Source organism: Silene latifolia, chromosome 10 (genome assembly GCF_048544455.1).
Source record: "Silene latifolia isolate original U9 population chromosome 10, ASM4854445v1, whole genome shotgun sequence".
In the NCBI taxonomy this organism is placed as follows: domain Eukaryota; kingdom Viridiplantae; phylum Streptophyta; class Magnoliopsida; order Caryophyllales; family Caryophyllaceae; genus Silene; species Silene latifolia.
In genome coordinates, this window is record NC_133535.1 from 146,843,134 (window position 1) to 146,864,765 (window position 21,632).

General features: G+C 35.6%; 2 protein-coding genes across 2 annotated transcripts; one reads left to right on the forward strand and one right to left on the reverse strand.

Moving 5' to 3' along the window:
• The first annotated feature begins 7,223 nt into the window (after nt 1-7,223).
• LOC141606246 (disease resistance protein At4g27190-like) lies at nt 7,224-12,320 on the forward strand. Its single transcript, XM_074425299.1, has 4 exons — nt 7,224-7,400; nt 7,514-7,571; nt 8,032-11,063; nt 11,907-12,320. The coding sequence occupies exon 3, from the start codon at nt 8,045-8,047 to the stop codon at nt 11,030-11,032; it is 2,988 nt and encodes a 995-aa protein (XP_074281400.1). The 5' UTR covers nt 7,224-7,400; nt 7,514-7,571; nt 8,032-8,044; the 3' UTR covers nt 11,033-11,063; nt 11,907-12,320.
• A 296-nt stretch (nt 12,321-12,616) lies between these two features.
• LOC141606247 (uncharacterized) lies at nt 12,617-19,482 on the reverse strand. The gene is made up of 11 exons (XM_074425300.1): nt 19,159-19,482; nt 18,221-18,979; nt 17,646-17,846; nt 16,800-17,147; nt 16,534-16,597; nt 15,072-15,289; nt 14,841-14,954; nt 13,963-14,068; nt 13,668-13,879; nt 13,226-13,326; nt 12,617-12,939 (listed from the first exon to the last, which is right to left on the reverse strand). Exons 1-11 carry the CDS (start codon nt 19,207-19,209, stop codon nt 12,795-12,797), a joined length of 2,319 nt encoding a protein of 772 aa, XP_074281401.1. The 5' UTR covers nt 19,210-19,482; the 3' UTR covers nt 12,617-12,794.
• Between the last annotated feature and the right edge of the window lie 2,150 nt (nt 19,483-21,632).

The following is a 21,632-nucleotide window of genomic DNA, read 5'->3' on the forward strand; positions in this document are numbered from 1 at the left end:
TAGCGGGGGCGAAAATTTTCAACGGGGCAAAATTTTAATATTATAAGGAGGCCTCAAAAAAATTCGAAAATTTTAACTAAAAATTTCGAAATTTTCAAACGCCAGTGGGGGCGACCGCCCCTGCTAGCCCCTCTCTGGCTCCACAACTGGATCTAATTGATGTAGACATGTGGTATAGTTTAAAGTTTGAGTCATTTCAGAAACACAATCTATACTTAATCTGTATAAGACTAGCTATAGTACCGACACTTAAAAAATTACTTTTTTCACGTACAAATTTTATTTTTTCACCGTTTTTTATAATATTTTAGGTATAAGAATCCGAGCTTATATGTATTTTTTCTGAGCTAATTCAAAGGTTCATGTTTTTAATTGTAAATGGATGAGCTCAATACTTTCTAATAAAGCTCATATTCATTTATCACAAAGTTCAGATTCTACACCGTACAACATATACAACTGGTTGTATAGTCCATAAATTGCTCACTCACCCATTTGATTTTATTTTTTCTCTACCTTTATCTCCCTTCACCACTAGCACCACCTTCGTACACTACCTCCGGTCAGTCATGTCGCCTGCCGACTTCGCTCCGGCCGACCTTGGAGTCAGCATCATTTTTTTGAGACGCATTCTAAACACATACTGATATACGGCAATACTAACGGTCAACTTTCCTATGCAAATTATTCAAACAAATTGATTTTTAGACGACTACTGCTTACCGAATTATGAAGATTTTCCATATGAAGTATTGGATGTACACACAGTGTCTTCCATTTGGTGTATAGGATGTGACATGTGTACACAAGTTTCTATGTCGGCTAGTTTTACAGATTTTAGGGTACTTAGACATTTCGACATCACTGTCATGCACCACTCTTTAACCGCACCACTCAAACCACCATCAACCACCACGCCTTCATTGATAAAAATCGATTAATAAGTAAACATTTAATTTCACTAATTAACAAACCCTAATAATTTTTTTAGGTTTAGGAAAAGGGATGACCACTCTTTAACCGCACCACCGTCAACCACCCAAACCACCACGCCTTCATTAATCAAAATCGATAAATAAGTAAATATTTAATTTCACTAATTAACAAACCCTAATAATTTTAGGTTTAAGGAAAGGGTATGATAAGGAAAATTAATAAAAAAAAAAGTGTATGTGAAAAAGTAAAATTCGTATGTGAAAAAGTAATTTCGTAAAACGATAACATCTAAATATGATCACTCTAACATAACACAAATTCTCATTTGTGAGTTGTGACGGCCAATATCCGTCACAAGCTTGTGACGGGTCAAATAAAACTCACATAAGAAGATAAAGACAAGTCACAAGTCATTTGTAATTCTCTATGCATTCTACCTTTTGTCTTATCTACCATGTGGTGATACTTGATCAGTTGACCCGTCACAAATTATATCCGTCACAAGTGAGACTTATTGCGTAACATAACGGTTGTATACAACAACTCTATAAAATATTGTGGTTCGTTATAGACATGGCAAAATTGACCTAACTCAAGCCCGAGCTTAACCCATTGACCGGAATACAAATTTTAAATGTTGCACACTTGCACTCTAATTATTATCCATAAACAATTTATTAATAGTTAACCCGAATTGAAAATAACTGGACCCAATCCGAAATCTACAAATCTAAAATTGACCTGACTCCGGTTGATCCGTTTGTCAAGACAAGTTTCCCAAGTCTATTCCATTGCGTGGACTGTGGAAGGCAATTGTACACGACAAAGGAAACACAAAATTTTATTATAGACCGCATGTATCTGTCTATAACTAAAGACGGGTCAAATACAATATCACATTTCTAATAGGACAACAAGCAACAAGTGAGGTGGTGGGGGCAAAAAATGTTACAACTTTCAAGCTATTTGACCCGTCTTTAGCTATAGACGGATATATCCGTTTATAACAAGACTAGCTGCAAAGGAAATTAGACCACAATTTCTTACAGATAGAATTTCTAATTTCTATCTGCCAATGAAAATCAAGCACCAATCTCTTTGTGCATGATTGCCCAGTAAACCACACTATAACTTCTATAAGGACCTAAATTATCTTTGTATATTATTTTGAGGACCTCACTAATTGTTGTGTAGCTTTAAGGACTTCATTATGTGCTTTGGACCAAAATACCCTTATTTTTATTTATAATTTATAGACGTAGATATTTTCTTAAAAATGAGAAACAAGATAAAAAATTTCAAGCCATAGGCAATTAGGCATAATATATTTTGTGTGAGTTTATATTTGTCGTCGGTACTAAATACCGTTATCTTCATTTATTATTTTTTCTCGATTTTTTTTGGAATAGTAGAAAATATTTCTTTTACGATTTTTTTAGTGATAAAGGAACCCGCAACCGCTATTTTTGATGTGCACTGGGTAAATCCCGGGTATTAATGATAACCTGCAAACCAAATTTTATCTTTACACATTCAATTTTTTTTTTATCAGTTAGTCTCCTTTAAGACGACATTATTCGTTTTAAGCTTAAGAGGAGAATTACATATATATCACTTGTATATATAAAAATGTATAGGGAAAAATAATATATTTGTCTTATATACACAAGTGGTATAATATTTGACCGGTAATTTTTATTTTTATGTAACACTTTTTTTAATTTGTTTTCATCTAAACCAAACTCATTATTAATATTTATGGGCGGACATTGTAACTAAAATTTTAATAGTTGTTGGTTTCGTTAATCATTATAAGATAATTAAGAAAATATTTATCATTTGTATTACTTCTCATTGTTAGATCGCACATGGGTCTGGCCGTACCCAGTATCAACTTTACAAGTCCAAGGAGGTTCCCTCCCAAAACCAATTGACAATGGTAGGAGTAGCCCTCTGGGTTATAATCTAGATCAGACTTCTCTATTTCTCTGATATGGGAGACCAACATATGATTCTTCACACTCATTTGTTAATTTTTCCCAATTCATTTCACGCGATCTTCAAGACGGAACTTTCTCCGTAAAAACATGACTTGTATATATAAATTGTTTATTGAAAAACTACTTAAGTGAATTAGTTTTCATAAGAGATGTAATTATTTTGTTTTTTATTATTAATAATTTTTGTTTTTATTTATTTATTGTTAAAGTTGTTAATTTCAATTCTTAAAAATAAATTGGGAAGAAAAAAGGGTGGGAGTAATATTCTAAGGGTAATTTGGTCAAATTTATGTGGTGAGGTCCTTAAAGCCACCTAACAATAATTGAAGTCCTTAAAGCAACATTTGTTGATAATTGGAGTCCTTGTTGTGGAGTTTACTCCATGATTGCCATATCTTGTTCGCTTTTAATGTGCTTCACTGTGCTTGGGCAGTAGACCGGGCCGCACGTATTCAATGATCTTTCTTACTTTTTTGGGGTCTTTTTCTCTTAGACCCTATTCTTTTGGACTTAAAGTCACTTAATTTAAGTTCACTTCAGATCTTATAAGTTCGATTCGATTCGAGATCTTATAAGTTCGATTCGATTCGATCCTATAAGTTCGATTCGATTCGAGATCTTATAAGTTCGATTCCAGTCCTATAAGTTCGATTCGATTCGATTCGAGATCCTATAAGTTCGATTCGAGATCATATACCTCACTTAATTTAAGTTCACTTCGATCCTATAAGTTCGATTCGATTCGAGATCCTATAAGTTCGATTCGAGATCCTATAAATTCGATTCGATTCGATTCTATAAGTTCGATTCGATTCGATCCTATAAGTTGATTCGATTCGATTCGATCCTATAAGTTCGATTCGATTCGAGATCAGATTAGTTTCATCAAAAAAGAATGGGCCTTATACTCCTAATACTCTTGCATTTGACAGAATGCTAAGTGTATTCCTAAGTTTCGTTAGTTGTTTCTAAACATGACCTAAACACTTTATTCTGTCAAATTTCTCCGTTGTACTCAGAGACGAAGCTGTGGTTTGGCTGAATGGGCCACGGCTCGGGCGATGTTTCTAAAAATAAGTAGAAAATAAGTGGGCTATAGTTCATTAACAATTAGGCCCTGTTCTTTTAGACTTAAAGTCACTTAATTTAAGTTCATTTCAGATCCTATAAGTTCGATTCGATTCGATCCTATAAGTTCGATTCGATTCGAGATCCTATAAATTCAATTCGATTCGAGATCTTATAAGTTCGATTCGAATCGATTCGATTCGATTCGAGATCTTATAAGTTCGATTCGAGATCCTATACCTCACTTAATTTAAGTTCACTTGATCCTATAAGTTGATTCGATTGATTCGAATCCTATAAGTTGATTCGAATCCTATAAGTTCGATTCGATTCGATTCGATTCTATAAGTTCGATTCGATTCGAATCCTATAAGTTCGATTCGATTCGATTCAAATCCTATAAGTTCAGTTCAGTTCAGATAAGATTAGTTTCAGTCCAAAAGAATAAGACCTTAGTCTTACTGAAGACGGGTCGGAGTATGTGACGGATAATGCCACTGACAAAACGGATAAGGGGACAAGGTGGGGGCACCCCCATGTGCTTTCCTCTCTTCTGTATTTGGATCATTTGTGAGGGAAAATGGTATCCGTCACTCCAAAGTGACAGATACGTGCCATCACAAATGAGATTTTGTGGTTCATTAAAATCAATATGGCGTAGTTGGTTAATACAACTGTGTGAAGTGTGTGCTTGATGGCTGGACATCCCATCCCGTGTTCGAGGAAATGTTGAGTGTGCTTTATGTAATATTTTTACGATTTGCTTTATTTATTTAGGTTGTATCTGATTGGCCTATTAAATAATCTTTTTTTGTCGATACTAGTTCTTTCGACGAGTAACTATTTACATTTACACTATTTAAAAAGAATTACAATTTGCTTTATTTATTTAGGTTGTACCCTATTTATTAAGTAATTATTTTTGTCAACAATAGTTCTTTCGATGAGTAAATATTTACATTTACACTATTTAGAAAGAAAGGACCCATATTTGTCAAAGTGATATTTATAGGACTTTAGTCCCGCTTTAATTTATTATAAAAAACCGGCTTATAAAACATAAACATTGAGTAAATTGGTTCAAAAAAATTAATGTATAATTCAATAACTAAACAAGTAGAAATACTGAAATACTAATTTTTTTAGTATGCTTTATATGATGATCTAAAAAACCTATTAAATTAAAAAACGTTGATAGTATGGCTCTGTTTGGTAAATGACATATTGACCAAATTTCAGCATATTGGAAAGGTTTAGCATGTTTGACTTACGAATATGCTATTTAGAGCGTTTGGTTAATGACATATTGAAATAGCATATTGGGGTCCAATATGCTATTTTGCAATATGCTGCTCCTACTAGCATATTAGGTTAGCGGATTAGAATGAAAAAATATTGTCATATTTACCCCCTTAAAAAATACTAACATTCCTTTTATATATTTAATAAATAATTTATTTATATCCTTATTTGTCATTTTACAAAGAATCTAAACAATCTGCTAATCTAAAACTGTCAATTACCAAACACCTTTAAAATAATTCTGTTAAATAAATCTGCTAGTCAAACCCGCTAAATCATTATGCTAGTCAAATCTGCTTTCTAAATCTGTTTCTGCTAATATTAATCCGTTGTTTACCAAACAAAGTCATAATTAGTGTGAGGTCTCTATGAGTATACAACGATCGAATAAAATCGGCCCCGGTATTCATTTTGTCCGAGCTTCGTCCCTGCTTGTACTAACATGGGTTTAATCTTTATTTTATTTTTTCATTTACATTTCCCCCTTTTTAACCCGTTTATAATTTTAAACGGATAATATTCGTCAAAAGTGAGAATTTGTGTATCCAAAATTTGGAATAACGAGTAGACATCAAATAATAAACGAAAACTTTACGCGTTAGTCTTCAGATTTGACATTTTGAATATGCCCAATTATTTTTATATGAAAAACTTGAAGGTCATAATTCGTGTTTTCGGATTTAAAAAGTGACAATTTTTTTTCTCAAATATCATCTTTTCAAGTATTATGATCTGAAAAAATAAAATTGTCTGTCTAATTTGGAACTCGTGGCCTCTAATATGATCAACCAAAGTTTGTTCGGTTAAAACAACTTTGACATACAGAAACTCCTAGTCACGGGCACAAATTCTCACTTTAGACGGACTATATTCGTCTAAAGCTTAGACAGATAGTATCCCTCTCACAAAATGAGAGTGGATAGTGCGAGTGGGTGGGAAATGGATACCCCACTTGCATTTACAAAATGAGAGTGGATAGTGCGAGTGGGTGGGAAATGGATACCCCACTTGTATTTTATGAGAGGGTCACTATCTGTCTACAGCTTTAAACGGATAATGTCCGTCTACAATGAGACGGATTGAGTCACGGGACCCAAATACAATTTTTTTTTCAAATCGTAAAAGATATCGATTTGAAAAAAAAAATCGTCCCCTTCTGAACTCATAAATACGAGTTATGGCTTCTTCAATTTTTACGGATAAAAAAATTGGATATCTCGTGCAAAATGTCAACCCTCATGGACACCGTGTGAATTTTACGAATAATAAAATTGGAATACAGATAATATTTTATGTGTGTTTGGTCTAACTTTTTAAAGTGTTTTTTTTTTTTGCTAAAAAACACAAACTAGTGAAATAAACCATTTTCTAAAAGTTGAAAATAGTTTTTGAAAAACTCAAAAAATTTGTCTTTAAAAGACAAGTAATGTTAAATCATGTAACGGGCCTAGACCGCAGCCCAATGGAAGAGAGAGAGTCCGTTATATAAGATCAATGAAGTTTTAGCCAAAATCAATTGGCTATAAAAGGAGTAGCACGTTGTCTAGTGTTAACTCCCCTCCTCTTCTATCAATGTGGGACACCACATGAGAGTATATGAATGGTTTTCTACTTTTCTTCACACACACTTTTAGAAAATTAAAAGTTCAAAAATCAAAAACTCATTTTAACGAGTTATGCCAAATGTGCTCTTCGTACAAATTCGGCGATTTGTTAAACCGTCGTAGCCTCCCTCCCATACAACCAGGGGCGAGGCCACTATTGGCTATGGCGTAGCCGCCGCTACACAAAAGGCGAAAATTTCAGTTAGAATTTCGTGATTTGCTACACCAATATTTACTACTTTCACACTAATTATCTATACACTTTACCTTGAATATATATTTTGCTACACCGAAATTAAAATCCTGGCCTTTACATACAACTATTCAAGTGTAGGAAAACGTAACAAAAAATAAATTAAAAGAAGAATTAATTAGATCATGATGAGCTTAAAAGTTGCTCGTAATAAAACATAAAAGCTCGAATCAGTCAAGTGTCCGACAACCAAAACCGTCCAACAATCAGCGTTGGATAATTGGATCTATGATTAAGGTAGTGGTTTTCTCAACTCAACGAGTTTTTACGATATTAGTGCTCACCTATAAGATAGATTGTATTTGTTTTTGTGTTTACTTATATATCAGTTTGACTTCAAATTCAATCAGCCAGTTGATCAAGTCAATGCCATGCTCTTCATTCTGCTGTAGTTAACCAACTCTTCAGGTATCTATGATTCTAGCTGAAATTTGCACCTGTGTGCTAAGTTTTTGTTCAATATATTACATTCAATTTTATGATCCATCAAATTCTTACTCTGAATTTGGTTAATTATTAGTTTAATACTCTCTCCGATCCATTAATTATACACCATATGTCGTTTTTTTTTACTTTGGTGCAGTCCATTTCTATTATCACAAATTCTCACTTTAGACGGCCGCTATCCGTCTAAAGCCGTAGAAGGATAGTGTTTATCTCACAAAATGAGAGTGGATAGTGCAAGTGGGTGGAAAATGGATACCCCCATTTGTCCTCCCACCTGAATTTTTTGAGAGGGTCACTATCCGTCTACAGCTTATAACATAACAATTTTACGTGTTCCAATCATGTTTTGTGTGAAAGGAGGTATAACTATATTTTATGAGGTATATGGTTTTGATGCTGATAAGTGAATTTGTTATTTCAGTTAACAAGTCCTAATGGCGTCAATTCCTGTGACAATATTGACCGGAGGGGCTTCACAAGCAGCAGGAACTCTGGTCGGGCCAGCAGCAGACGCTGGGAAAGGAATTTACAAATCTTTGAAACGCAAATATGATTATATCCAAAACTTGGATCATAATTTTAAACATCTTGAGGAAGAAGCACGGTATCTCACTAGTCGAAAGAAGGATGTAGATGATGTTATTGCTAGTAATCCTATTCTTGATGAAAAGACCCATGAATGTAAAATATGGCTTGAAGATGTGGAAAAGATTACTGCAAGTTTGAATGACATGAGAATCAAGTACCAAAACATTAACACTACTTCTGGTTTGTCCGGCTTACGTACTCGGCTTAAGCTTAGCAAACAAGTGGTGAAGATGACAAAGTCTGTAGTTGAACTCAGGGGTAGGATAAATCATGAGCCTACGATATTGAAAGAAAGAATTCCAGATAAGTTTGGGAAGTTTCCGAAAAACATAAGTGAAGTTCATTCACTTGGAGAAAATGTGGAAAAACTTATTGAGTTGCTCAGTGATGACATGATAAAGAAAATTGGAATTTGGGGATTGCCTGGGGTTGGAAAGACGACAATTTTGGAAAATTTGTATGAGGAAGTGGCAAAGCGTCAAATGTTCGACTATATGTTTTGGGTTACTGTAACTAAGGAAGGTGGCTTAGATCATATACAAGAGACAATTCTAAAGCGGCTGACTTCAAAAGGGAATGTGATTAATGATCGAGGTCAAGCTTCTGCCTTTATTTCTGAAACTCTAGCCAAGAAGAAGTATTTGCTCGTCTTAGATGGAGTTTTCTCAAAGATTGAATTACGTCATATTGGGATTCATGACGGTCATATGCATGGCAAAGTAGTGCTTGCTACTAGAGAAAGAACCCTTTGCTATGTAATGGAGATGGAAGATGACATCAAAATTGAGAAAATATCTAGAGATGATGCACGCAAATTGTTTCGTCATGTTGTAGGCAAGGTGGTTGATCATCCAACCATTGCGCCCATAGCTGAAAGAATAGTCATACAATGTGGTGAGCAACCACAGGTTATCAAAGGGGTCGGAAGCTATCTAAAGGGGAAATTAAACGAAGATTTGTGGCAGAGTACGCTATCAAAATTGCAATCTCCAAATATGTATCGGTTAAATCATTTAGAAGATTTGTTCGGTGCCTTTAAACTTATTTATGAAGAGTTGCATGATAGCTTAAAAGAGTGTTTGTTGTATGGAGCATCTTTCCCTGAGGACTCCGAGATTTATAGAGATTATTTGGTCGACTGTTGGAGGACAGAACAACTAATTGGTATTGGTCAGACATTAAGAAAAGCGTGTGAAGAAGGACATACAAACTTGGAGGATCTTATAGACAAATGTTTATTCGATCAATGTCAGAGCATTAAACATGTTAAGATGCCCGTTATATTTAGAAACGCGGCTGTGAGAATGGCTTTGTTACGGAACTATGGACTACTATTTAGAGATGAGGAAGACTTGGAACGACTTCCTTCCTCATTTCAATGGGAAAATGGTAGAGTAGTTTCATTGATGAACTCTAATTTGATAGAGTTGCCCGAAAGACCAGAATGTCCTAGGATCTCTACTCTCTTCCTCCAAAAAAATGATAAGTTATCTGTAATTCCAGCCTCATTCTTTGATCTGATGCCAACGCTTAAAACTCTTGACTTATATGGCACTGGGATCAAAGAGCTTCCTCCTTCGGTTTCGAAGTTGACCAATCTCAGAGGTCTTTACCTTAATGAATGTCGCCTCTTAGTTAATTTGCCTAGCGAGGTCAGAGAACTTCACAGTCTCGTACTTCTGGACATTTGTCGTAGCGGGATTTATGGTATTCCTTGTGTGATTGGAGAACTTACTAGTCTTGAATGTCTAAGGGTCTCTTTTGCTAGTAATGTGGACAGTCAAAACCTTCTTCAAACTGAGAGTATAAAAATGTTGCCAAAAATATTTGACACGCTCATCCGGTTAGAAGAGTTGGCTATTGTTGCAGATCCGAAAGATTCACAATGGAATATGATTTCCCTATCAGTTGCTGCAAAGCTTGCCAACCTAAGAAAGCTAAGTGCTCTTACTTTCTATTTTCCTAACCCAGACTCTCTAGAAGCTTTCATTAAAACTAGCATTTCTTGGAATAATGGTACCTGCCACACTCGGAGCAACTTCAGATCATTCAATATCTATGTTGGTTCTCATCCAAACAATTCAACTCAAATTGATGTCTCAAAATGTTCTGGTCGTCGTTATCTACAGTACTCTAAAGGGGAAGACATTCCTTTTGCAATTAAAGAGGTGCTTAAAACAGCTTGCGCTTTTGAACTGATAAATCATCAAGATATTACCAACTTTTCTCATCTCGGTATTGATGGTATGAGATCTTTGGAAATTTGCGTGGTGGAAGGTTGTCATGCCATGGAAGTAATGGTGGACAGTAGCTTAGTAGGAAATTCTGTACTGCCGTGGCTTAAGGAGCTCCATCTGCTCAAGTTAAATCAATTAATGCATATTTCCCGAGGGTCGGTCCCCCAAGATAGCTTTGGACAACTAACAAAACTGATACTGTGCGAATGCCCGAAATTGTCACAAGCACTCTCATGGGAAATGGTGAAAGAACTCAAGGAGCTACAACATTTAAGAGTACAAAACTGTCCTCTAGTAACCGAGGTATTTGAGGTAGGCGCCGTGTCTACACCGCTATGTCCCAAGTTACAGATTCTAGAGCTTGTCAATCTTGAAAGCCTTCTCACCATTCATAATGGGAACATATTAGAATGGGCTGGCTTACAAAAAATTGAAACCATTGAATGCGATAAACTGGACAACTTATGCTTGAACGAAACTAATACAAGAAAGCTAAGAAGCATAAAGTGCAGTAAAGTTTGGTGGGAAACCCTAACCTTCAGTGGCGAGATCAGAACACATCTCTTGCCTTTTTGCTGCTTTGTTGAAGATATATGAACTCAGCTCCCTCTGTGACCATATGCAATATGTAAGTTCATAACCATCCACTTTTCAGTTACTGTCTTTTTCCCATGAGATGTCGCATCGTCTTTCATATGTTGTTGTTTTGTTTTTGAGCAAGTTTTGGCTAGACTGACCTTCTGATGGACATGACAGGTTCTAAGGATAGCGCGAGTTTTCAACTTACACTTTAAAAACCGCACCCTAGACTTATGGTGACTTACAGTAGGACCATCACAGTATTCATAGCCAAAACTTGATCCCTATTCACATACCATTTGTTGCATTGAACTGTTTCGAACAAAATTAGCATGTTACTGTTATGTTTATATGCTCTCATCTCCTGATACATGTTACTAAAAGTATTCACCTCTGTGATACCCTATGTGAGCCAATGTTGCTATAATATGCAAGTATGAAACTATGAGTTTATGACAGTAGATTACCTTAGAGCCTTTCAGTAATCTCGAAATGTTTTCTTTTCACCTGAAATTCTGATTAGTAAACTATGACAATAAGAGCTCGGTCATGGCAGTCACGCCGCATTGCCAGACACTTCACGTTCGTTGTTGACACGGTGTAATAAGAGCTCGGTCACAAAATACTTTCGGTTCCTTAAATCTGCAGTGCTCACTGTAAAGGTAAGAAATTGGTACAATATGGAAGGGAAACAATGCCATAGATATGATGATAGCAGTAGATATATCAATTGCTGTATACTGACTTACTTGATATGACGATTGTTTCAACCGTTTGAATCTTGCAATTGTCCACAATTGAACATGTATTTACTCTCATTCATTTGAAATGAGCTACTTCATATCGTCCACTGGAACCCCTATTCATTCGAGGAGACGGAGTTTTGCTGCAGGAACCTAAATTTTACACTGCAGAACACAAGCAACTTCAAGAAAAATTTCTCTGTTCCTGATTGTGCAAGAAAGAGATGTCAGAGGGGGGAGACGGAATAAAATAAAATGGTGATAGTGATCAAGAAAGGAAAGCATACCAATTGTATAACTGCCAACAAGAAACAGGGATTTGGAGCTGAATGATTCCGCTCGAATGACCTGGACAACAAACTGCATCACCAATTCCTATTTTTACACTACAGGAGTCCCAACTCCCATGTTATATTATATGAATCTAAGATTAATCTCTTTAATAGCTAAAACTTTCAAGTTCTGAGTTATGTTTGTCGGAGATTGTCGACGTGGAAACTGATTTCTGCAGAATGATATACAGTGTTGCTTATATTTTTAAACAGTATTGGATTGTATCATGAGATTTCTGAGAGACTCGCCACTAGTCGACTTGAGTGACCCATCAAAGCAAAAGCAGGAGAAGTAACTGATGTCTGATGACTGCTTTCTTTAGCAGGTTTTGTCTTGCTGGCAATCTCTTTATAAAGCTACAAGTCTACAATTACCTTATTCTGCTGATGATGAAAACCAAGTAAAATATCGAATGAAATCTGTCTCAATTGATATGCTCTCAACAACAACATCAGAGCCTTAATCCCAAAATGATTTGGGGTCGGCTGACATGAATCATCCTTTACTGTCCATTGATATGCTCTCATTCAGAGAAAACCTTTTCTTTGCAAAAGCTAAAAAAAAGAACTGTTTACAAGCTGATAATACATGCTGCTACAAATTACAAATCTTCTCCTCTATAATACCCAATATCAATGAAAAAATGAGTTTACGACGGTAATTTCCTTACAGCCTGACAGTAAATTGAATTTCTAAATTCTATTCTACGACAGTAAAAGCTCAGTCATGGCATTGCTAGAGGCTTCACCTTCATTGTTGACGCTTGGTATGATTTTTACCGGAGAGACAAGCTTCACAAACTCCTTCAGTTCTTCAAAGCCACAATGCTCACTGTACGGTACTTCATACCTACATTCCATTGGAGCATGGATTTGGTTAAAAAGACTGTTCCTCTTTTTACTACAGGAAACAGGAGGGCTTTAAAACTGCCATATTCTTGATTTGACATGAAACAGTCGACTGGCGATCCTTGTTTAGAAGGTAGCTAAGTATTGCAATAACTAAGTTAAAGACCATTTAGTCAACTTTCTGGAAAATCAAGGTATACTTCAAAAAAACAAATTGTTGAAACCCAGTTAGTATAACTACTGCCGATTAGCAAAATAACAGGCATATGTAAAATAGAGATAATCACCTTATAATGGTACCCTGCTGTCGTTTTCTCCCCGCTGACTTCTTTCCTTTACCAATAGTCCAGCCAGTGGGAGAAAATGCAACTATTAGGCTAAACCTTCCCTGAAAATTCAGTGCAATCAATAAGTCATCTCCCTGTTGTAAATTCTGTTAAATGAATGCAACACTAAATGAATGAGATCAAGGAGTCATCCTTTGAAAATGGAAAATGAGATACTGACACGATGAAACTGAGTTTCAAAACCACTCTCACTGTATTTCAAGTCTCTTTCCCCTTTGTGGGGCCTACCTAATTTACATGAGAGGGTGACACTTAATTTTATTACCACCTGGTGGCGCCTTAGTACTTTCCTTAGAGAATTATGTGTGCTGTGTTTTCTCCAGAACTTCAGACTATGGAAGGGAAACAATGAAGGAATATATTAGCAGTAAATGTCACTTACTGTATATTGATGGGATAATTGCTTTAACCGTTTGAAGCTTGCAATTGTCCACATTGGAACAACGTGAATATTACTCTCATTCTCATTCGATGTGAACCACTTCATATCTTCTGCAGGAAACCCCAAACACTCAAGGAGACGGAGTTTTGCTACAGGGACATATATTTTACGTTTCAGAACACGTGCGACTTCCAGATAGAGTCTCTCTTTCCCTGTTTGTGCAGGAAATAAGATGTCAGGTGAAGAGCAAGAAACGAATAAAATCAGCGATGGTAAGCAAGAAAGGAAGGCATACCAATTGTATAACTCCCAATAAGAAACAGAGTTTTGGGGTTGAACGATTCTGCTTGAATGGCCTCGATGACAAACTGCATCACCTCTTCCTGCTTCGGGAAGTTGTACTGCCAGGGAAGTAGGGAACTCTTGTAGATTAGTTATTTGAAGCTAAGTTTTATATATGTGAATGATTTAAAGTTTAGACCTTCTAGTGTTCTATTGTGCTTGTCTCGGTGGAAATTAGCTTCCTCAACAAGATATACAGTTTCCATTTTCTATATCAAACAGTGTTGGATTGTCTCACATGTTTTCTGAGAGTAATCATCAGTGAAGTTGTGTGACTCGTTGTTAAATGCAGAAAGCAATGATCTTATTAATCCCTGAATGAGGGGGAGGTAAAGACATGGCCTATTCAGCAGCAGTAGTAGAACGCCTTAAGAACGCATTAATCATTTTATTTCTTTAATTTCTTTAATATGGTCGTATGATGTATAATGTTATGATCAGAATAAGTCTAGTACAGCATGTAGTCATGTACACTAAAGCTTCTTAGTTCTTACCATCCCACAGATGAGCCAAATGATAAGTCAATTAGTAATATGTTCTCTCTGACTTAACATCCCCCTTTTATGGTTACAGAATACAGACACATACCCAGTTAAATCTTAGCTGACGGCTTTAATAAAATTCAGTCATCTAGCCATCCAACATGCTCATTTTCCTATATGTCTTTTGTAATTTAAACTTTAGTATCTAATGACTCCCTCTATTATACATCATGAGGGAGTCATTAGATAATAGTGATCCTGGCTGCCTGTTGTCTAAGCACATTAATATCAACAACTATTACCCCAATGCCTCAAAAAAGAAATAATTATCAGAAACCAAGAATGATACCTGGGGATTGCAGTAGGTCGTGTCAAGGATGAGGGTGTGAATGTGACATCTCTGCAGATCAGGTGTTGTTGCCATATCCTCATTGAAACGGAAATCGCCTGTATGTAGAACTGGCTGGATATATTTAAAAAAAATGGTCAATAAGTCAACAAAATAGCAGTTGACTAGCACGGTAAGACGGACAATATCTCCTAAAAATTCTATTGAATTAGGGATGTTTTTGGAACACACCTCGCCGTTAGGAGGCTCAAAGAGTAACATTATGGCACCTGGACAATGATTTGCATCATAGCAGATGACATCAACTCCAGCAACATTTATTTTCTGGTTGAGAGGTATAACTTCTAGCTTGTCCCATGAGATCCCAATCTTTGTGTTCACAAGCTTTGCTGTTATCATGGAGCAATAGATCTTGCCATATGAAAAGGACTTGGTTAACCCCTGGTAATCTGTGGTACAAGGTACAACTTATCAGGAACACAAATGATTTTATAGCATTGTTATTTATCTTGTCAAAATCATGGTTTGTGCCCACAACTGCATTTTGAGGTGTCAAGGAGGTATAGCAGCGTTTATGGCACAAGACCACGATTAGGCCATAACAAAACTGAAATTGATATTTAATTATACCTCCATCTTTTTTTATTGTGCTCATTAGACCTCGGTGCTCAAAATTTTCTCCGAGTAAAAAAAATAACAATATGAAAATGGCTGTTTAACACTTGTAAATTAAATATGACAAATTAAACAGTGTATTGCTACATATATTTGGAAAAATTATAGTCGGCATTGACATTCACCAACTGGCAATGTCAAATGGGACAGTGAATTCGGAGTGGAGGTAGTATTATTATCACAGTGCATCAAATTAACTAAGTAATATCGCTGACATGAGTTTTGCTTGGGCCTTAAATTTATGTAACTAATACGGAATAACTTATAAGGCTACAATCTATAATTCTTCTGTGTATTTTCTTAGCATCAAATGTTTTACCATGAATGACAGGCTAGACTACATATTACTTGGTTTTTTTACCGTGAATGACAGACTCGGCTGCATATTTTTTACTGCAGGCATTAGGAAACTAAACATATTTCCAGAACTTCTCAGCGCACTGCCTACAGGCCATTAATAGCAAAACAAAATCATTTTTTAAGAACATTTTTAAGATCAAGAAAAATTTGGGAATTAACACTGTATAAGATAATTTGAGTTAATATAGTAGCCTATTTGGGTGCGGATACCTATAGGCTGATAAAGCAGCTATCACAGGTTTAGAGAATCACGCTCAGTTCTAACCTGCTATTAAGAATGTATTTACACAAATCACTGAAATGGACGACTAACACTAATCTACATCAAAAGGCTGAACTATAGACTAGGATAAAATGACTCCTAATCCCAACTCTCCAGAAAAAAAAAAAAAAAAAAAAAAAAAAAAAAAAAAAAAAAAAAAAGGTAACAATAAGAACGAGTGGATGGATATACTAGCATACTACTAGGAGGCAACTCCATAGCAAAGTGCACTGGTATGCAACACCCGTATATGGTTCAAGAAAAAATCAGAAAGGGAAAATTATAAGTGTTAACTAATATTAATCATACAGAAAGGTAGACTAATATTTGGAATGAGTAACAGTCCAGAATAGCTCATAAACTAATAATAATCGTAAAGAAAAGTAGTTGACTTACGATCTATATGAAAATGAGTAAGAAACCAATGTGAACAATCTCTTCGAAGATAGCGAAAAGCATCCTGCAGGAAAGCAGGTTGTGTCAACGAACTGTTGCAGATAACAACAAACTTTAAAGAGTTTAAACCATAGTTGAAACTTTTCTTAACAGCAAAAAGGGTTCACAGCTCTCAAATAAATAAGTGAGATACATTTTTCATATGCTATAAATGGTAAAAATGAAGTTCAAAATTCAACACAGATGTAAGAAAGTAGGAAAGTTACCACACGAAATGGTGTTCCTGGAACAGTACACCATGGAGGGACGTCCTTTCTCCTCCCATTAACAGTTTTTCTTACGGTACCCTGCCTTTTGCGAGAATCAGCTTTGGCTTTTTCCCTCTCTTGCGGCCCTGAACTTGTCAAGTTATTCTTTTTCTTATGAGATAATGGACTCGCGAAAAAATCTGTAATCAACTTGTTCATAGGTATGTTCTTGGCTGCATGTGGTGCATGGTCAGAACCTCCATTCCTCTGCTCTGTTGAATTGCTCTCTCTTTTCTTAAGCTCCTGGATGCTCTGCATGATCTTCTTCCTGGGTCCAAGTGCGGTGATACCCATGGTAATAAGGTCCTACGATGGAACTCAACAGAGGTCTCACAACTTGAAAACAGGACTTTGGCGTAAAATGTTACCACGTGCAAATATCGTTCAAGGTAAAGGCTCGAGTGCTTGACTAGTCTGTTGAGCACTCTCGCACTCTCGCACTCTAGCTTTTATGTTTCACTAAATGACGAACTACACTTTCATGATTGTATTGGTGCATCTTCTCCTAGATTATTTTCAGTATCATGATGCCGATCATTCTTTTATGTTTCACTAAATGACGAACTACACTTTCATGATTGTATTGGTGCATCTTCTCCTAGATTATTTTCAGTATCATGATGCCGATCATTCTGAATGTTGAGAAAACTTCAGTGACAAAATGATTGATTACTCTTCCATGAGTGATTTTCATCTACTTCTAGCCTACTTCAAGTTAACGTTAAGCACATTTTTAGGGATCTAGCTAACAGTTTCCTTATTGTATGTGTAGTCATGTAATCTATGCGGCATCAAGAAGCATACCTTTTCAGTCAGCCACTGCAAAGATTCCCAGTCAATCTCTTGTTCGATGAAAGCTGTTTCATATTTAGCAAGACCCAAACTATGTAACCACTTTATGACAGGAGTCTCAGCAGCAGGCTTTGCAGAACATTGTAAAGGTCCTAAAGGATGACTGTGAGATGATGGAACAGATTGGTTCATCATATCAGTAGACGAAATACCCTGCAACAGATATACTAAACATAATTTATAAATTGAGGGAAGTTGATATTTTACTTGAAGTGTCATTGTTGATCACCAAAATATACAATATACATTGTGCATTTTTTGTTAAAGTGTAATTGTTTTATGGAGTATTAAATCCAGGAGGTAAATAGTGCAGCCAGCAAAAACAGGCCATCCAAATATCTGTATTCTATATTTGCATTTCTCATATAAAAAACCGATGAAACATCAAGATGCAGAAAGAAAAGCGGAATTCAAGTTTACGTCTCATGACCATGACGTTTCAATAGAATAAGTATAACATAAGAGGTGCAAGGTTTATCAATTACACAAATCAATACCAATGAAAGTAAAATACATAAATTGCTTACATTTGGAGCAACAGACTTGTCAATGCATTCATTCGTATGAAATTGCCTAGATTCTTCATTCATTTCAGACATATCAATCCCACAAAGAGGACATCCCAATGTAGGGTCAGGTTCCTGACAACCAAACTCCTCTTCGCCTTCACACAGCTCCATTAACACATTAAATTGAGTACTTTCAAAGTCGTCCTCCTCCTCATCATCATCATCATCAACAACATCTACATCCCCGTCATCAATGTCACTGATACTTTCTCCGTGTCCAACCCCATTCCTCGTATACGACGTAGACAGCAACTTAGATTCTATGGAACGAGATTCACGTGAACCAACCCCATAATTACCACCACTGAGCTTCCTATGATCAGGCTCACAACGAGTCTTGCCACCACAGGCAGAACTTCCAGTAATTCCAGAATCAAGCTCAGTCACTCCATAATATTCGAGTATTTCAGAATCCAACTCAGCAAGGCCGGAACTTTCTAGTATCTCAGAATCTAATTCATCAAGACCGCCACTGACACATGTATCCGTCCACTCACTATCTAACCCATCACTTCCATCACCCGAAATAGAGTCTAACTGATACAAAGGATGGTCTTTTATCGGAGTTTGACTGAGACCATAGCCCCCGCCGTCTGTCTGATGAAATGCCTTGCTAACAACACCATCACCCTTACCAGTAACGGATAATGGGGGAACATTTTCCTTCCCATTACGAAATTTTGGCGCAGTTGCGGAAGATGCAGTCAATGGAGATTCCTTCAGAATTAAAACAAAACTGTATCGTCAATAACACTAATCAAATAAACAATTTCAACAACTACCCCCAATTCAGAAAAACCGTGAAACCCTAATTTCAACTACCTATAGCTCAAATTGCATCGTAAAAATCCAATAAAATTAGAAATTCAACAGTTGTTGAAAATGAGTGAACTTACAGAGGTGGTATCCGAACCCGATACAAGCTTCCTACGCTTTTCGCCGATCATTACAAAAGTTTAGCAAATAGGAATTAGGGTTTAAGGAGTTTGAGGAATGCGGTAAGAGATAGATTAGGGTTTATGTTTGATACAAGGTTAATTGATTTGGGGAATGTATTTTGTTGGGGAAATGATTAAATTAAATTATTGATTAATGTTAGTAAAGATCCATTGAATTAAAGCTTGTGAGATTTGGGGAAGAATAGTGGTGCTTCGTAAATTTTGAATTTGTTTCAGAAATTGGAGGGAAAATCATCCGGGATTTGAATTTCATCCATTTGTGCCGGTCATTATAATCGTAGTCGTTTGTTTATTTCATTTTCATACCTCACTCATGCACACCAAAGGTTACAGTTGTTTTTTGGCATTATTTATGGTCATAGCGAATCTTTGATATTATTTTTAATCTATAAAACAAAATATTTTATATTTTTTAATAATGTGTAACTAAAGATATGCACGTTACAAAATATGTCTCGACAAGTGTGATAAAGCAACTGTAACCTTTGGTCTGGATGGAAGGGAGTATGATTTTTTAAGTCACGAGGGCAGAATCAAGCCGATTTACTTTGATGAGATTTAAAAAGAACAAGATTAGTTTAAGCAATAAAATGCCCATTTACTAAAATTATATACTCCATTGTTTTTTTTTTGTCTAAACCATCCGGTAATCCGAATTACATTGGACCGAGGATTACGGTATTATATACTCCGCCATTGTGATTAGAGTTGACTATAGCTAAGTAGTACAACAAGTGTGTTAAATGTTAATCACTCTTATTTTGAAACATGAACCACGTATAAGGAGTATATAATTTGTTTAGTCACTTCTTTTATTTAGAGGCTACATGAGTTCGTGTATTAAACATGTGTTTAATGACTTAATCTGACACGAGACAATAGAGAAATAGAGCTAGTGTATTGATTTCAAAACTAGTTTTGTGACCCGTGAAAATCACGGGTTTGATTGTTTTTGTTCTTTTATTTTTGCGGTATCGTTCATGAATGCGTTATTCGGCTTGTTTGTCTTCTTGCTTATTATCTTGGAGATATGTTGGTAGGATACCTAAGCAAGACAATAAAGAGGGTCCTACCACATTTCGTGAGGATAAGATATATTATATCTAAGGGGGTTTGGGAATTTATTATATTAAAATAGTTGGAAATCACAAACTCTTTATTGAACAATGACATCAAAATCCATGAATCCCTCATTTTAAAGAACATACGAATGTCCATTCTCTGATTTCGAAGGTTGGTATTGCATATAAATTAAATGGGAAATTGTACTGTCTTGTGTTTCATTAGAGCACTTTAAACAACTTATTCCCAAGCCTATAAGCAAAAGTCAACACAAATTATGGGAACACGTAAAATTGCATTCAAATAGTGGAATATTAAGTTTGCAAACTACTGTTATTTTGCTACATACGGTCCTCATTGTCTTTGTCATTTTACTGATTGTTGTGTTGTTGTGTTAATCACTGTCGGTCTCATTTCTGTTTTTGTTCCCTGCTTTTTTTTGCGGTGTTTAGATTGTTTCTGGATTTCGAGGGCGCTTGGCTTTATCACGGTGGTTATTCAGTTCACTCAACATTGACGGCTTTTGGTATTCTAGTACTTGATATATTGTTTTTAGTGTTGTTTTGGTGCATTATAAGAACCTTGGTCCCATTTTTATCCGGTGAATAAACAAAAGGTTGGACACTTGAACATCTAATTTTATTCCTTATTACCTAACGTATTCTAATGAAAAAAGAAATGTAAAATAAAGTAAACATGTAAAATACATAAATGAATGGATAATAATGATATTTTATAACTGAATTTTACATATTGGCTTTAGTCAATTAGAGATGATATGAATAATGCGTAGAAAGCGTTCTGTTAAAATACAACTTATGTTTATCTTACTAATTAGGTTAAAATTACAAATTTATTTTCTTAAATGCAAAAGAGTTTGTTAAATTTTTTCAGCAAATAATACATTTATAATTCTTGTCGATTTGTCGGTCTTGCAACATCGTCCTTGTAAATTCAATTGATTTTCAACGTATTGGGAAAAATATTATTGAAATGATGTTTGTATAACGAAAGACATAAGTGATATACTTAAATTACTAGTCGTTGCTCCGCGCCCTCCCGGGCGCGGTGCCTCAATTTGGCTAATCATTTATCTAACCGCGAGAGGATGAATTGAATAGAAAATGATGTTGCCCATCATCTAGCCAAAAACATCGACGGAACATAATAGGCACTATACATTATACATGCTAAAAAACGACGGGAAGGCAAAATACCTGAGACACAATACTCGTAAAATATTAAGGGAAACGCCTTTGCGATTAAGGTGCTCTTTTTTTTTTCAAAAGGTATCGTTGCAAATTAAAATAAAGAACACGATAACTACGGATGATCAACACAATTAGCAA

What these genes read in the sequence shown, in the direction of transcription:
- LOC141606246 (XM_074425299.1), top strand. Translation starts at nt 8,045, where the DNA reads ATGGCGTCAATTCCTGTGACAATATTGACCGGAGGGGCTTCACAAGCA.
- LOC141606247 (XM_074425300.1), bottom strand. Translation starts at nt 19,209, where the DNA reads ATGATCGGCGAAAAGCGTAGGAAGCTTGTATCGGGTTCGGATACCACC. An exon ending in ACAAGTCTGTTGCTCCAAAT is followed by an intron (nt 17,847 to 18,220) that starts GTAAGCAATTTA and finishes TATCTGTTGCAG; the next exon opens with GGTATTTCGTCTACTGATAT. An exon ending in CAGGAACACCATTTCGTGTG is followed by an intron (nt 16,598 to 16,799) that starts GTAACTTTCCTA and finishes GCTTTCCTGCAG; the next exon opens with GATGCTTTTCGCTATCTTCG.